At 44.7% G+C, this 16,011-nt stretch overlaps 1 protein-coding gene across 4 annotated transcripts in view; it reads right to left on the bottom strand.

Moving 5' to 3' along the window:
* PAX5 (paired box 5) overlaps positions 1-16,011 on the bottom strand; it is a 169,840-nt gene that overhangs the window by 91,764 nt on the left and 62,065 nt on the right. For all 4 annotated transcript variants that reach the window (XM_036238530.1, XM_016130273.2, XM_016130275.2 and 1 more), the window contains one exon: positions 15,498-15,673. In XM_036238530.1, the coding sequence (XP_036094423.1) occupies positions 15,498-15,673 (176 nt within the window). The remainder of the gene's footprint in view (positions 1-15,497; positions 15,674-16,011) is intronic.

Genomic DNA, 16,011 nt, shown 5'->3' with positions numbered 1-16,011 from the left:
GAGCTTGTTATGAGGATTAAATGAATAATACAAATAAAATATTTAAGTGTATGCACTGTCCAGATCTATTATTACGTTATATGTTATATTACACTTCATTTAGTGTGTATGTGTATTTTTTAAAAGGCTTTCTAGAGTCATCAACCCACCCCTCACGCTCCAGCCACTTGCAACTACTCCCCTTCCCCAGATTATACACACATAGGTCTCCATGCTTTTGCTCTTCCTCTTTTCCACCTGGCACCCTCTTTACTCATCTTCCTCCCCATCTACTTCCTGTGCAGCCCCTCAGACTCTCAGGTCTGTCGGGGCAGGAGCCTTGTCTCCATCATTCAGGCATTCTCTGAGGATATAAATAATAATGATAAATAACCTCTACTGAGTGTTCCCATGAGCCTCCCCTTTTGTCCTCACACCAACTCTGGGAAGGGCACACTAGCATCCCCATCTTCCTCTTGTGGGTGGGGACACTGAGTCTCAGTGAGACTGGGCAACTCGATCAGATCACACAGCAGGTAAGTGCAGATGCCAGGTTCCAGGAAGAACCAGGCAAACTTCAGAGCCCTCGATCTGAACCACCTTGTCGTATGGCCAGCATGAGTGACCAACGTAATGCCGCCTGGGTCCCCAGAAAGGCTGAGTATGAGGGGAATGGCAGGAGTCCCTGAGAGCACGGTCCCAGCCCTTCCTCCCAGGAGGGACATGAACAAGCTCAGAAGTATTGAATTCTGAGTATTAATACCCTCTTCTCTCTTCAAGACAGATCTCGGAGACTAGAGAACTCCTGTCCTCTGTCACGCCAACAGAGAAATATTAATGTGCTTGTTTGTAGGGAGAAATTCTTATAATACAACCCAGAATTAATAATTTATTACGAAGATTTCTTAGCTCCTCAGGCAGAAGTTCTAAAAGTGGTACAAATTGTTACTTTGATTACTTTAATGGGATTTTCACCTCCATGCCTGAGTTCATCTGCCTGTGTAATCTATAACCAGGCAAACAGTAAAAACAGAGAAAGCCTGGGGAGGAGAAAGTCCCCAGCAACTCCACAGCTCAAATGTTCTACTGCTGCAGGTCAGACAGTGCCCGCAGTCCATCTCTCCTCCCTCCCTCCCGACGATTCCAGCCTCTCTGCCTCCTCTCGCACTCCCATTCTGCCCAACCAGCCCTGATCCCTTCCCCATCATGACCCTGTCTCTCTGCCCTGATGAACCTCTGCTGTGGCAAAATGCTCCTTGATGATAATGATAATAATAATGATAATGGGCCGGATCCTCTGCTAAGCCCTTTTTATGTTCGCCTCACTTAATCAGTACAACCAAAATGACACAAGAACCATCATGATCCCATTTTACATATGAGAAAACTGAGGTGAAAGCAATGGGAAAGCCAAGTAGGTTTAAAACAACTCTGTACACAAAAGAAGAAAAGCTCCCTACCTGCTCAAACCCAGGAATAAAGGAAGATCACACAGACTCTGAGGCAAGCCTGTGATCACTTATTATCATAATCTCCCAAGAGGCTCAAAAGTAACATAACAGCTTGCAAAGTCACAAGCCGCCGCTTTGGAAGCCTGCATTCTTAACTGCAATGCCATCCTGCCTCCAGGGTCCTCTAGACTTTGGTCCTTTGCATCTTCTCCCCGTGACTTTCTGGGAAAAGCAAAGGGCTCTGCACACTCACTCTTCCCCAGCACCAATGCCAGGCACAGCTCCACACACCATCCTGTCACAGGACCCCAAGAATCTACCCAAGCCAGTCCCCCCACCCCAGTTCACTGTTAGGGAACTGTATAAATCCTTCCTGACAGATGCCCCCATCCTGGGGTCCTCCCACCATCATATTCACCTGTCCTCAACCTCACTGAGCACACCTCTATGACTCTACTGGTCTTGATCTTTATTCCTCAGCTGTTGCCCCAGCTCCATGGATGGTCACAGGTAGAATCTTATCCTGTCGTTTAAAATTGGTCTATTCCGAGACCGCAAGACCTTATGCTCCTTTCACACCCTCATCCTGATGAGCTGGTTCTTGCCAAGAACAACAGGTGGATAAAGTTATCTGCCCTCTTGGGGGCCCAAAATGATAATGACATCACCGATTACCTTACCTTGATTCTAGAATTATCTGTATCCTTAAAAGCACTGACACTGAACTGGACTATGTGATGGTCTTCAATAAATTCATCCCGTTTTGTTTCACAGCCAAGCCATCAGAAAAAGAGCAACAAATCCATCAAAACAGAAGATAGGAAAGGCAATCCCATCTGTTCCAGAATGCCAAAGCTCAGAGCTGAAAGGGACCATGGTTGTCAAGTTTCCCAAGACCCCATCCAATGCTTAAAGGCTTTCCTTGACCCTCCTCCCAAGTGGCCTCACTGCCCATGTTGAATGCTCCCTGTTTGGAAGGTCTCCTCAACCCCTGAAAGCTGCCCCTAATTTCCACCTGGGTCCTGAGTCTGCCCGCTGAAGCCACACGTAAGTCTGCTCTTTCTCCAGGGGACCCCTCTAGGACTGGATTACACTCTTGGGTATCTACCAAGCTTTTTCTTCTCCAGGCCAGCTGGTTCCAATTCCTCCACAAGAGTCTCTAGAGACAGGTTTGGGGTCGGGGTGGTGCAGGTGGGGGCAGGGTAAATGGTGGTTCAAGGTTCGGGCTCTGGACTCCAACTGCCTGGCTTTATGATCTAGCTCCCAAACTTTCTACCTATGGGTCCTTAGATAAGTTGCTGTCTTCCCTCGTCCTGGTTTTCCCATCTGTAAAATGGGAATCATTTTACATCACCTACTTCACAGAGCATGGAGGAGGCGCACAAGGCTCTATATAAGAGTTAAGCACAGTACTCGGCACATATCAAGTGCTTAGTAAATATTCGTTCTTAGGTCTAGTCCCAACCTGGTCACCTCTTCTGGTCATCTTCCAATTAGTGAACACCCCTCTTAAGGTGAGGCACCCACCTGGAGTCCCACACACATGTGGCCTAACCGCCGCAGAAGAAAGCAGTCCAGAGTTTGCTTTCAGTGGCAGCCACATGACTGAGTTCACAGACAACACAAACGCCCCTAGATCTCTCTCACCAGTGCTTCTCTTAATCTCCATATCCCCTTGTCTGTTTTATAAATTCTTATACCGAGGCCTATCCACCCACCATTATAGCTATAACTAGCCACTCACTGCTATTTTTAGAATACGTGAGTCAAAAAATTTCTTCTTTCATTAGTTACTGCTGACTCTCTAAGGAGACACAGATTAGGCCAGGAATAGGAAGAGAGTATTTCATTTTTATTTAGTATGATTCTGTATTGTCTGAATTTTTTGCAACACACATGTATTACCTCTTGCTTTGCCTTAATGGAATTTACTCTGCTACTCTTAAAACTTCTTGAGTTGAATGCTTAACTCATTACCCTTTTATATTCCTTTTTAAATAAATGCACTTAAAGTTATGTATTTCCCTCTAAGTATCACGTTAGCTTAATTGCACAAGTTTTGATGTGTAGTGGTGGTATTGCTATTTTGGGTGCTTTGGTTGTTCAGTTCTAATAGTTTGTAATTTCCATTAGGATTCCTTTTTTTGACCCATGGATTTTTTTTCAGAAAGTCTAGTCTGTTTTGTAACTTCCAAACATACTGAAGATTGGAGACCATTATAATTTTAATCTTAGTGCACCGTGATCAAAGCACACAGTCCGCAATGTGAATTTTGGTCTTGCTGAGACTTGCTTTCACAACGAGCGCATAGTCATTCTTTGTAAGTGTTCTTTCCATACCTACTTTCTGTTTGTTTGGAAAGTATACATACTTTCTAATTGTTGGTCTTTAAATGTCTATTTAATCAAGCTTGTTAATTGTGTTGTGCAAATCTTACAAATGTCCTTGTCAATTTTTGTCACCTTAATCTATCCATTAGTAAGAGAGGTAATGTTAAAGTCTCCAAAAACATTATGGAATTTTTTTCACGTTTATTGAAAAATTTTGCTTTAAGTATTTTGAGACTCTTGCTAAATGCAAACATTGTCTTTGTTATCATTAAGTAATGAGCCTCTTTGTCTTTGAGGATACTTTGGGTCTTAAAGTTTATGTCATCTGACAGTGATATTCCTCTATCACATTTTATTTGGTTAGTATATGCCTGGTCTATATTTTCCTAACTTCTTACTTGCAATCTTTCAGTACTATTTTGTTTTAGGTTAATCCCCATCAATAGCATATTTCTGGGTTTTGGTTATTTTTCATATCTGTGTTGTGTGGCAAATTCAATCTATTTATATTTATTGAAACTAATCAAATATTTTCATTTATTTCTATCACCTACCATCTAAATTTGTATTTTTAATTTACCATGCATTTCCCTTTCCTGTCTTCTATTGGATTCACTGAGTATTTTTGCTTCTTCTGGTATGGAAGTTATATATTACATTACTCTGCTTTTAATGATTTTCCTTAATTTGCTCACCTGCATGCTTGACATAACCAAATCTAAATTTATCAATATATCTATCCTCCTGAGTAATACAAGGATCTTAGATTTTCAACTCATATCAGCCCAGTCCTAATCTTACATGTTCTTTTTTCCTGATTTGTTTATAAACCCCAAAACTAGTCATTATTTTTATAGTCAATAGTTATTTAGATTATCCTTTGTTTATCAATGTATTTGTTTATCATGGCTTCTTAAATCCCGTTCTTTCCTTCTGTATTTCATATCTTTCTTGTAGGCAACATATAGTTGAGTCTTGTGTGGTTTTTTTTTTAGATATGCTCTAACAATCTTTGTCTTTTAATGGAGATACTTAGACTATCCACATCTAAAGCAATTATTGATATAGTTGGAATAATATCTACTCTGTTTGTAACTATTTTCTATTCATTGAACTGGATCTTCATTTCTTCCCCCTCCTCTCTTTTTCTTCCTTCTCTCTATTTAATTAAAGACATCATATGATTCTATTTTATCTACTTAGCACTACTGAACTGCACACTTAAATGTAGTTACGAAGGTAATTTTTACATTGTTTTTTTACCACAATTAAAATTTTTTGAGTCAAAAAAAAATAAGGTTTTAGTGGTTGTCCTGGAGTTTTCAACATACAGGTTTAACTAATCTAAGTTCATCTCCAAATAACACTGTCCCTCTTCAACTGTAGTACAGTTACCTTCTAACAGAGTACTCTCAATTCCTCCTTCCTGTCCCTTGTAACACTGCTGTCACTCATTTCACTCATCCATATGATATAATCACTCCTTTCATCGTCACCAATATTACTTTAAACAGTTACCCTTTGGATCAATTAAGAATAAGAAAAATAAAAGAATTTATTTTACCTTGATTTATTTCTTCTCTGACTCCCCTCCTTTGTGTAGATGAGTTTCCGACCTATATTATTTTTCTTCTCTCTAAATAATATATATTTTTAACATTTCTTGCAAGATAGGTCTGCTGGTCATGAATTCAATTCATTTTTGTTTGGCCGAGAAAGCCTGTTATTTCTCCTTCGCTTTTGGAGAATCATTTCCCAAGAATTCTTGGTTGGTAGGTTTTTTCATTGAATACTTTAAGTATTTCACATAACTATCTTCTTATTTTGCATGGCTTCTGACATGAAATCCACTGTAATTCTTATTCTTGTTCCTCTGTAAGTAAGGTGCTTTTTTCCTCCTCTGGATTTTTTCAAGATTTTCTCTGTCTTTGGTTTTCTGATGTTTGAATATGACATATGCAGGTGTTGATATCTAAATAGTTTAATATTCTCTGAGTTCCTGCATCTGTGACAGTATCTGAGTTTCCCGCATTTGTGGCTTGGTATCTCTCATTAATTTTGGAAAGTTCTCAGCTACTGCGAATATTTTTTTTCATTCTCTGTTCTTCTAGTATTCCACTCCTTATGTCACTCCTTTCAAAATTACCACACAATTCTTGAATATTCTGTTACAGTGGTTTTTGTTTTTTCATTATTTTTTTTTTCTCTTTGCATTTTAGTTTGGGAAGTTTCTATTGACAGACCTTCAAGCTCACTTGATTCTTTATTTCCTATTGTAAATATGAAAGCAACACAACTTCCAAGTTCTTTATGTCAGAGGTGAAACTGGAAATTTCTCATGTCCTTCTTATTTGAGTTCATTAGGACATTATTTAGCAGTTCAGTAAGAGTCTGTGAATGGTAAACTTCACCTTTGTCTGAAAATGGCTTTATCTGCCTTCACTATTAAATGATCATTTAAATGATAGGTTAACTGTTATCTCTTAACACTTTAAGATATTTTCTATTGTCTTCTGACTTCTGTGGATGCTTTAAAAAGTCAATCTAAAGGTTGTACTTGCTCTCTGGTTGCTTTTATAATTTTGTCCCTGATGTTCAACTTCACTACAGCTTTACCTAGATGTGCATTTATTTTTATTTGGCTTGCTTAGGATTTAGTGCGCCTGTTCAATGTAGTGACACATATCTTGCAACAACCATGTTCTACAAATTTCTTAGTCATTATTTCTTCAAATATCATTTCACTTCTATTTTTTTCTATTTGTTTTTCCAGGGAAACTATTAGATGCATGTTGGAACTTCTCATAAAATTTTGTTTTATTTCTTAGCCTCTCTTCCATATTTTCCAAATCTAGATTTCTGTGCTGCATTCCTGGCAATTTCTTCAGCTCTGCCACCCAAATCGCTAATATTTTATTCAACTGTGTCTTACCTGGTAGTTAACCCATCAATTAAATTTTTAATTTTGATGACTAAATTTTTTTTTGGCTTAAAAAACTAGTTTTTACTTCTCATACTGGATTGTGAAAGGATTGTGCATCTTAAGAATTTCACTGATATGAGCCCAGTTTTTCTATTAATTTCTCTTCTTGGGTTTCTCATGAATAATATAAAGTGAGATATCACACCTGTATGTGGCACAGGCTTGGGATTTCAACTTCCCATGAGAAAAGTTTGTTCCACTCTTGAGTCCTATGCAAAATCAGTTTCCTCGCAGCTTCCCTCAGTCTGTAGATAAAATTTTCCTAGCACTTATACAAAGTCTAGTCCTTCCAGGTTTCAAGTTTTTCACAGAAGTTTCAGTTCCAACTTCCATATCATGTCTAAGGCCATATTTTCTGTCTCAGCATCAAAACCCAGGCCCCATTCACTAGGAGTTACATCCACGACCAGTAGCCTGGGCCACTAGCTCATGCATTTAAAGTTCTGGCTTTGAGCTCCTTCTTAATTCTAGCTCCTGAGTATTTCTCTCTCCTTATTTAAAACTCAGATATATATACAATATAATTTATTGTTATATTTGATCCAGTATTTTTACTGTTGGAGATGGGAGGAGTATCTGCAACAGCTCAGACTTTGTTAGCAAAACCAGAAATCTATGTTCTTTTTTTTTGTTTTTTTTGTAATTTAAAAATAATAAGGGTTCAGGGTTTTTTAAGAGCTTTGTAAATAGCTGGATTCCTTAAGCCAAATTTCTAGAGTATTTTCAAAACAAACAAGCTGTAGGACTGGAATTACCTATTCTTTTGGGGATTTTTTTTTTGTCTCTTTTTATTGCAAATATTGGTTAGCCTTGTTTAGGGGGGAAATCTTCTACCCAAAAATCAAATTTCACATAGTACCTTTGGCTGCATCTATTGCTGTTACTTTATGCCACACAGCACAGGTGGTCAATGTCACTGACATGGCATATCTGTAAAAAATTTCTTGGATGAATGAATGAATAAATGAATGAAAGAACATCACAGCAAGGTACAGGCAGCTCTTTGACAATTTGCTTGTAATCTTTAAATCCCACATACACAGAATTTTCCTGTCATCTAAAAGGTGGAATACACAAGGGGAAAAACTGTAAACAAGTCAAAATAAAAATAAGAGACAGATTTCCAATTTCTTTTATCTCTCACAGAATGTTAGAGCTGGCATAGATCTCAAGGACGTCCCAGTCTAATCCCCCACCTCAAATGCAGAAACCATGACCCAGAGAAAAATCACTATCCCAAGAGCCATCACGAAAGCCCAGGGGTCTGTCCCATGCTTACAGTATGGCAACTTGCTCAGTGTTCCCTCAAATATTCCTCAGTCTTGCAAATGCAGCACAGTGATTTTTCTTGGGTAGACATCCCTCTGTTTGATCCGCAGGAAGTCAAAAATACTCAGAGTACTCTCTTGTTTAGAAAATATTTTAAAAGCTCTTTAGGAAGAAATGGGCATCCCTAATGAAGAAGGCTGAGGCTCCACAGAGTCCATGTAATTTTCACCCCTGGGTCACTGAGATGATGACAGTAGAAGAAAAAAGGAGAGTATGAATGGTCTAGAGGTACCCAGTACCTCTAGGGAGCAAGAATTCCAGCATAATTCTTGCCATTACCTCATTCTAAAGGCAAGATGACATTCAAGTTAAATCTTGCATAAGCATCTCAGTTCAGGAAGGGGTTTCTACCCCATCTCCTCATGCTGGGAAGAATTGGGAAAAGGACTTTTGCCCTTCTCCCTGCCACTACCACTCTCTTCACTCTCTTATAAGAGAAGTCACTCATTTGACTGGTCAGAGCCCAGGACATTCACCGGACCAAGTTCACCACTGGGCAGCATCACTGTGCCTTGACATCAGAAGTCTTCCAGGTAGCAACTAGGTCAGAATGCCTGCTACACATGGGAAGATCCACCCATGCCTTCTCTTGGTTCAGTCTTATCCATTGGCAACTGAGTTGGTGAGCCATCTGCTTCTTTAATCTCTAAAATGTATGACTCTTCCTTCCTTCAACATTCTCCAAGTTCTTGCACACCAAGCCCTCATCAGAGAAGTCAAATGCAAACCACTAAATTCTTCTCTTCAAAAGTTGAATTGATGGAAGTGAATTGATGGGGGGAGGTACATTCCTATAGATTAAACCTTCCCAAATGGCGGGGACATTTTCCCAGGGGTACCCTTGGGTGGCAGGAGATCACAAAATCCCAAGGTGGTAACACATCTTCCTGGACAATAAAATTGAAAAATCTAGGAATGGCTGCCCCAGAGTGTCTGGGTTTTTTAAGTTTAGGTTGGGCTATTAGAAAGGCTGCATTCTTGAGCTGTGTGGTCACAGCAGAGCTACCCCTAAAGAAATACACCAATAAGCGTGTAGCCATTACATTAACCCATAGGACAGAGCCCTGTAATACCTGCTGCAGGTATTACAACAGGTATACCTGTTGGGGACTGTGCCCACTGCCTCCACAGGGCCCCTTACTGGAAGCCCATGGGACAATTTCCTTTCCACTCTGTCAGAAAAAACCTTGCTTCCTTTGGGGAACTGGCCTATTTTCCCCTGGTGGACAGTGAGAAACACACAACTGACTGTGTTTCCCATTTTGCTTTGATCATCAGGAAACTCAGAATCAAATCTGAGCTCAACTCTAGTAATCATAGGAGCCTGGCTGGAGATTTGAGGGTAGGGCAGATCTGGGGGTAGGTGGGAGGAAGCAGGGGAGTGGAGCGGAGGGGAGAGGAGAGAAGCAGTGCATCATGGGGCCACAAACTGGGCAGGCAACTGTCTGCAGGGGTACAGCAATATCTAGGGTACAGCAACATTGTCTGCACCTTGGCAATAGTCTTTTGGTTCTCAACCCTCCAACTCTCCTGACAGCACCCAGAATAATCTAATCTGTATTGGACTGGATCCTGAGAGCCCTTGGTTTAAAATCTTACAAAGGCTTCTTCTTGCTCTGATGAGGAGAAAAAGAAGCAAGAAGGGTTCTCCTCAGAACACAGCCAGGTACCTGGTAACCAATGAATACACAGTCACTACAGCAATGACAACAGTAATGATTAGAACCTGATGCAGGAGGCAAGTCAGTGCAGGCTGACGTGGGTCAGTGAAGACCTCCCAGGGTAAGCAGGACTCCTGCTGGGCGTGGACAGGGTAGATTTAGAAACAGGCTGAAAGAATGTTCCATGCAGGGAAACTGTGAGCAGGAGCTTGAAGTGAGAACAACATTAAGAAAGGAACAATAACTGCAGTACCTGCCACCCTGCCTGCTCAGGGCCATCCCTGGTGTTCCCCGCTCATGCACACGCGAGCGCGCGTGCACACACACACACACACACACACACACACACCAGCCCATGGTCCATGGCCTCCTCAAACAAAGGAAGAGCCCAGCCCGTGTTAGTAGTGAGGGCTCAGGCCCAGACACAGTCAGAGCATCTCGTGGGCAGGCAGAGGGACATGGGGCAGCGAAAGGTCATGATGGAGATGGAAGGCTGTGGCGCGGATGAAAGGCTGTGGCCAGGGTTTCGAGTGGTGGGAAACCCTGAGAGTCTCTCACGGCAATGGGTTTCAGGAAAAGAGATCCAACAGGAGCAGCAGGGACAGGGCAGGAGGCAGGAGACCCTGGTGAAGGTTGCTTCTGCGTGAGCAGAGTAGTCCAGGCCACAGACTCAGGGCTCCTCAGGGCACAGTGACTCGAAAGCAAAGCCAAACCTCCTTACGTCCACATTCCAGCCCTTGGGGATTAAGTCCTCTCCTGCTTTTCCAGCCCCATATCCCTGGCTTCATTTCACTCACCCTGCATTCCAAGCACCTAGACCAGCTTACAGCTCCTTGCCATACTGGCATTCCTTCAAACTTTTGCCCATGCTGTTCCTTCTGCCTAGAATGTCCCCTCCAGGCACCTCTACCATGCTTACAGACTTGGATTCTGCCCACCTCTCAAGGCGCAGCACTCATGACACCTCCTCCGGGAAGCCGTCCCCCTTTCTCAGCCTGCACACCTGTCTCCTCACCCCCTCCTCTCTTGGTGGGCACAGAACCACTACAGAGGAACGTGAGATTCCTGAAGAAAGTGTGCTGCCACCTCTTTTTCCCCAGTCTCCAGCCCTTTTTCTGACTCACGTAGTTGTTCAAGGCCATCCCTGACGGCTAAGCTCAGTCGCACTTAGAAATACAAACCAGCCCCTTCCAAGGAGCAGGATGCCCACGGGAGGAGGCAATGCTCAGCCCCAGGCCTACCAGCCTGAAGAAATGCCACCGTTCAGAGGGCAAAGCAGCTTAGGAGAGCAGGAGGCATTTCTGGTGGCTTTCTCTGTTAGACAAGGGACAGGCCTTCTCCCAATTTAACCCCTGTGACCTTTGAACTTCCCGGGAGGTCAGCAGCACGTCCCCCTTCCCCAGCTGTCTTTCTGTCTCTGGCCCAATGGGAGGGAGGGCCCTGGGCCCGTTCCATTTTGTGCCCGTATTGATCTGTTGGCAGCAATGGGCTGGATAATTAGCCAGGAATTAGGGTTTCTATTACAGCCAGGAGGCTGCTCCAGCTGATTTATCACCTGAATAATTTACTGTGATTGAAAGGAAATTAAAATGAACTCCATTTGACAACTGTGAGCTTTTATGGGCTTTAGTGAAGGCTCAAAAGCCAGATTAATAGCCTGGTGTTGGTTAATAGTCTGCCGAGAGTAAATACGGCAGGCTGTGCTCGATGGCGGCCTTCCTACCGAGGCCGGAGGAGGGACCAGCTCCTGCCAGGAGCACAACGCCCACGACGATGTCAGCTCGAGTTTTACTAAAACAGATTCCACTGTTCGCAACAGGCACGCAGCCACCAGCAGTTGTTTCTTTTTTTTTTTTTCTCTCTCTCTCTTCTCTTCCAAGGTGATTTTTACTCACTCCACATGTAGGGAAAGCAGAATTGCTTTTTCGATAACCATTTTGAAAAGGAAGTGTTTCATTGCCCCAGGAGTGTGTATACATTAACCCCTTCTACCCAGGGCCAAGGGTTTACTAAGTTTCCCTGTAAAAGCGAGAAGCCTGGGCCCATCCACCCAGGATAGATCTTGGCAAGAAATGCAACAAAGTGAGCTTGTGGCAGTGATTGGCAGAACCTCAGCCTGGCCCTGAAGAAGAAAGAACATTCTTCCCCAGGGGCTATTGGGTGGGTGGTTTAAGAGGATTTGAGGACCCAAGCCTAGGGCAAGTCTCTGAGGGTTCTGATTGGTGGACTCTGGCTGTAAAAGACCAGTTCTGAAAAACCAGCCATCAGACAACTGGCTCCTAGAATTGTCTGGGGACCTGGAGGCCCATGTAACCATCCTGCACAAGATGAAGACAGGATTCTGACGTCAAATGCCCGCGCTATGGCCTTCACTAGTCCCAGAAGCCACCTGGCCCTGAAAAACCATGGTCTAGGGAAAAATGCTCCAGTCTGTAAAACGGGGCTCACAAATCTTGCCCAGCCTGCTTAGCAGGCATTTACATTAAGAGTCTAATGAGAGAATGAATGCGAAAGATCTTAGAAAAGTGTACAATAATCATGCACAGGCGAGGAAGATCACTATTGTTATTGTTGCTACTGCCGCCGCTTGTCATCAAAATCACAATTATTACTGCCACAGGCATGGAAACTGAGTTCCAGAGAAAAAGTGACTTGCCCATCAGGGCAGAACCAGGACTCAAGTCAAACTCCCCCAATTCCAAGGCCAGCAAATGCTCTTTCTTCCCCTCCAGGCTGCTCAATGAAACTGACAGCAAGCCCCACACAGGCCACAAGCCCTTGGAGTCACAGATTTGTTCACAATGGAAGAAGGGCCAGCCTCAGTGGCCAGCGCTCCAGGCTCCCTCCCTGGATCCACCGAAATACCTCTTTGGGGCTCACAAGGCAAAGCAAAAGCGAGCATGAGGAGGCTCGAGGAATCTGTATCCTTGACGCGGCTGCCTTCCCAGCCTGCGGCCCCTTGCTCGGACCATCATTTGTCCAAAGTGATTGGGAATTGGGAGCGAGGGTATGTCATTCATAGTCCAGTGCCTGTGCGTTTGCCCAGCAGCCCCACGGCCTCACCTTCCATCTCTCCTAATTACGGCACATTACAGGGAGGTGAAGCAGATTAATCAGAAAGCTCTGAGTCAGTCATTATGGCACCACGAGGCTCGCCTGCAGGCCCCGCCTCAGCCCACGCAGTCAGAGACAGGCCCACAGCCCAGCCGTGTCCGCATCATTCTGAAGGACACAGCAGGACTGCGAGAAAAGAAGCCCTCACAGAGTTTGCAGTTCAGGTCTCCTCCCTGTGAGGCCCCATCTCTACATGGACCTATCAACCTGTCCCCCAACATCTCCCCCTCCATTACATCCCCCTTGATGCTCCTAGTTGAGTTCCAAGTCTCCATTCATCAGAGCTCACAGAACCTTCTCCCTTGCTGTGCAAAGTCTGAATCCACATCACACTGCCCCTGTGAGGCCATGGGCAGGGCTGATAATGCCCGATTCATCCTTCCTCCCTTGGGTACCTGGCACTGTGCCAGGCTCACGGCCAGCATGCAAGAAATATGTTGGATAAATGAGCATATGCAAGTGTCTGAGAAAGTGAGTGGATACATTATGAAGCCCTGTAGCTTCTGCCCCGTCCTTCTGGGCATTCCAAGTGAAATGAACTATGACCGAGATTCTGAGTTTCCATGAGGATCCTGTGAAACACAGAGGAAGCATAGTCACTAACACTGGATGTTCGCACTGAGCAAAAAAGGGCTTAATAGAAACGCTGGAGGCTTTGTGCCTGGGCCCTCACTCTTCAGCGCTCACATGCTGGGTGATTTCACACCAATCTTGTCCCATCTCTGGACCTCTTAAAAATAAAAGAGTTGAAAGTTTGCCTCCGTAGTCACTGCTAGAGCTAAAATTATCTGATCTTGCCAACGGTTAGAAGACAAATTTTTTTCCCATATTCTGAAGAGAAAGGTAGGCCTCATCCAAGAAGGTTTTCCTGATTTAGCCCCTTTTCTTTCTCCTCCTGCGTTAGATGAAATGTGGCTCTAGCCGGCTTTCAGAAGGGCTCTGAGCAGTGGGAAAGGCTGTTTGTGATACAAATAGACCCTTTTCCCTAAAGCCCAGCATGTAGACTCTGCGGGATCAACTCTGTCCAGCCCAGACAACTAACTCATTTCCAGAAGAGACTTCACTTGACTTGTAGAAGAAAACGCCAAAATCCTGACCACAGCCTACACAACCAGGGCCATCTCCCCAACATCACCTCCCGCCCCTCCTGGCAGCCTACTCCTCGAAGCACCGCCGCTGGCCCTCTTTCCATTCTTCACTCCTGCCATGCTCCCTCTCACCTCGCGGCCTTCGCACTTTCTCTTCCGTTTGCCAGCCACATTCTGCCACCCCCGGGTCCCTTCTCCTGATTCAGCCCAACCCCTTCAGGGTTCAGCATAAGTGCATTTCCCTTTCAAGCCGGCTCAGTCTTAGCTTTATGCTTTCAGAGAAACTCAGATGGCCCCTCCTCAGCACCTAGCACACCTGTAATCTGCAAACCTTTGGGCCGTTCTTATTTACTATGATTCTTCCACACATCTGTAAGGCTTCCTGAGAGCAGGTCCAAGCCTTTCTTGTTCACTACTGTACCCCTAGTACCTAGCTCTGTGCCGTGCACATAGTAGGCACTCATCAATGTTTGCTAAGTGAATATATAACTTGCTGTGTGACCTTAGGTAAGCCTCTTTGCCTCTCTGGGTTTCATTTCCCCATCTGAAAACGAAGTGAGTAGATAGTCTGTGAGAGCCTTCACAAGAGATGCTGAGAGACAGTTAAACTGTCAACGAGGCCCTGCTCACTCCTCACCATCCAATGTCCTCTCTGGCACCTTTCCTCCCCACTGGAGCTTGTGCACACAGGTACATGATTTCTGAATGGCTCTTTGGAAAAACTTCAGAAACATCATCCAATTAGTATGTAGAAGAAGCTCAGCAAGGCCAGTCCTTACCACCAGTACCAGCTAGCCAACTGCTGGGAAAGTCATTGCTCAAGGTCTCTCTGACTCGTGTCCGGCGCTGACTGCGTATCAGGAACGAGTTTCCTGAATTGAATCTGGATCTTATCCAAGCCCCAAGAGCCTCTCAGCGGGCAGAGCTTTCCTTGTCCCATGTCTGCAGCCATAGGCAGTGACTGCCTCTCAGGCCCAGGGCAGAGCAGGGGGCTGCTCAGCAACAGTCATCCTCTCATCCTCTCGTTGCTTTCCCTCTCTTGCAAATGACCCAGCTATGCGTGTCCAGTGAGACACTTCTTCATTTCCAGATTCTTGGATTCAGTCTCTAGAAGCAGACAGGGCGACCTGACGAGGGCTGACAGTGGGGTACACGATAACATGGCATGTGGCCGTAGGGTGCTTACATATTTCCACCTTCACCCTGACTGACGGGATAATGACCCAAGACCACCTCAAGTGGCCCAAAAGATCATTACACTTCCCTGTACAAAGAGCCCTGGGAAAAGGCCACCATTCAGCAATGGCAGAGCAGCCAGACAAATCATGACCCCCCGGCCAGCCGAAGAGACAGAGGCGCCAGGGCAAGAAGTCACCGGAGCCCCAAACAAGTCCTCCTGACCTCATGGGATGCTACAACTGGCCAAGTTTGGTTGAGAACAGAGAGAAACCCGCCTCTGAGGAGAACCTGGCACTCTCACCCACACCCTGCCAGATGCCTTCAGGAAAGCAACCCTCTGTTTGAGTGGCAGGTGTGGCGGGCAGTGAGTTGTGGGGGTTACCTGCTCAGGCTTGATGGGCTCTGTCGTGGTGAAGATGTCCGAGTAGTGCTGCCTCTCAAACACACGGTCCAGTACCTCTAGCTGCTGCTGCGTGAACAGGTCTCCCCGCACCTGCTTCCGGAGAAAATCTCTGCCCGGCAGTGAGTGACCGTTCGGCACTGGAGACTCCTGAATACCTTTGATGAGCATGAGAGAGAAAGGGTGAGTGCAGCTCACACAAGTTGCTGAAGAAAGACATGTCAGACCTGAGACCAGGAAGACGGCTGAGAGACCCATGAGCCTAGCTCCCTCCCTGACAAGAGAGGAAACAGACAAGGGGGTCTGGGCCAAAGTCGCCCTCCTGCTTAGTGCACAGCCAGCCTCCCACAGCCATGTGCCAGGCACTGGGTGAAGCCCTCTTTAAATGCATCATCTCATCTAACCCTCACAATGACCCCAATGAAGATGATATTATTTTCCCATTTTGCAGATGAGACAATTAAAGTCTAAAGATTGAGCAATTTGCCTGCAGGCT

Source organism: Rousettus aegyptiacus, unplaced genomic scaffold, assembly GCF_014176215.1.
Source record: "Rousettus aegyptiacus isolate mRouAeg1 unplaced genomic scaffold, mRouAeg1.p scaffold_m13_p_3, whole genome shotgun sequence".
NCBI classification, from domain to species: domain Eukaryota; kingdom Metazoa; phylum Chordata; class Mammalia; order Chiroptera; family Pteropodidae; genus Rousettus; species Rousettus aegyptiacus.
The sequence above is the reverse complement of the archived record's forward strand: the minus strand, read 5'-3'. Positions and strand labels throughout refer to the sequence as shown.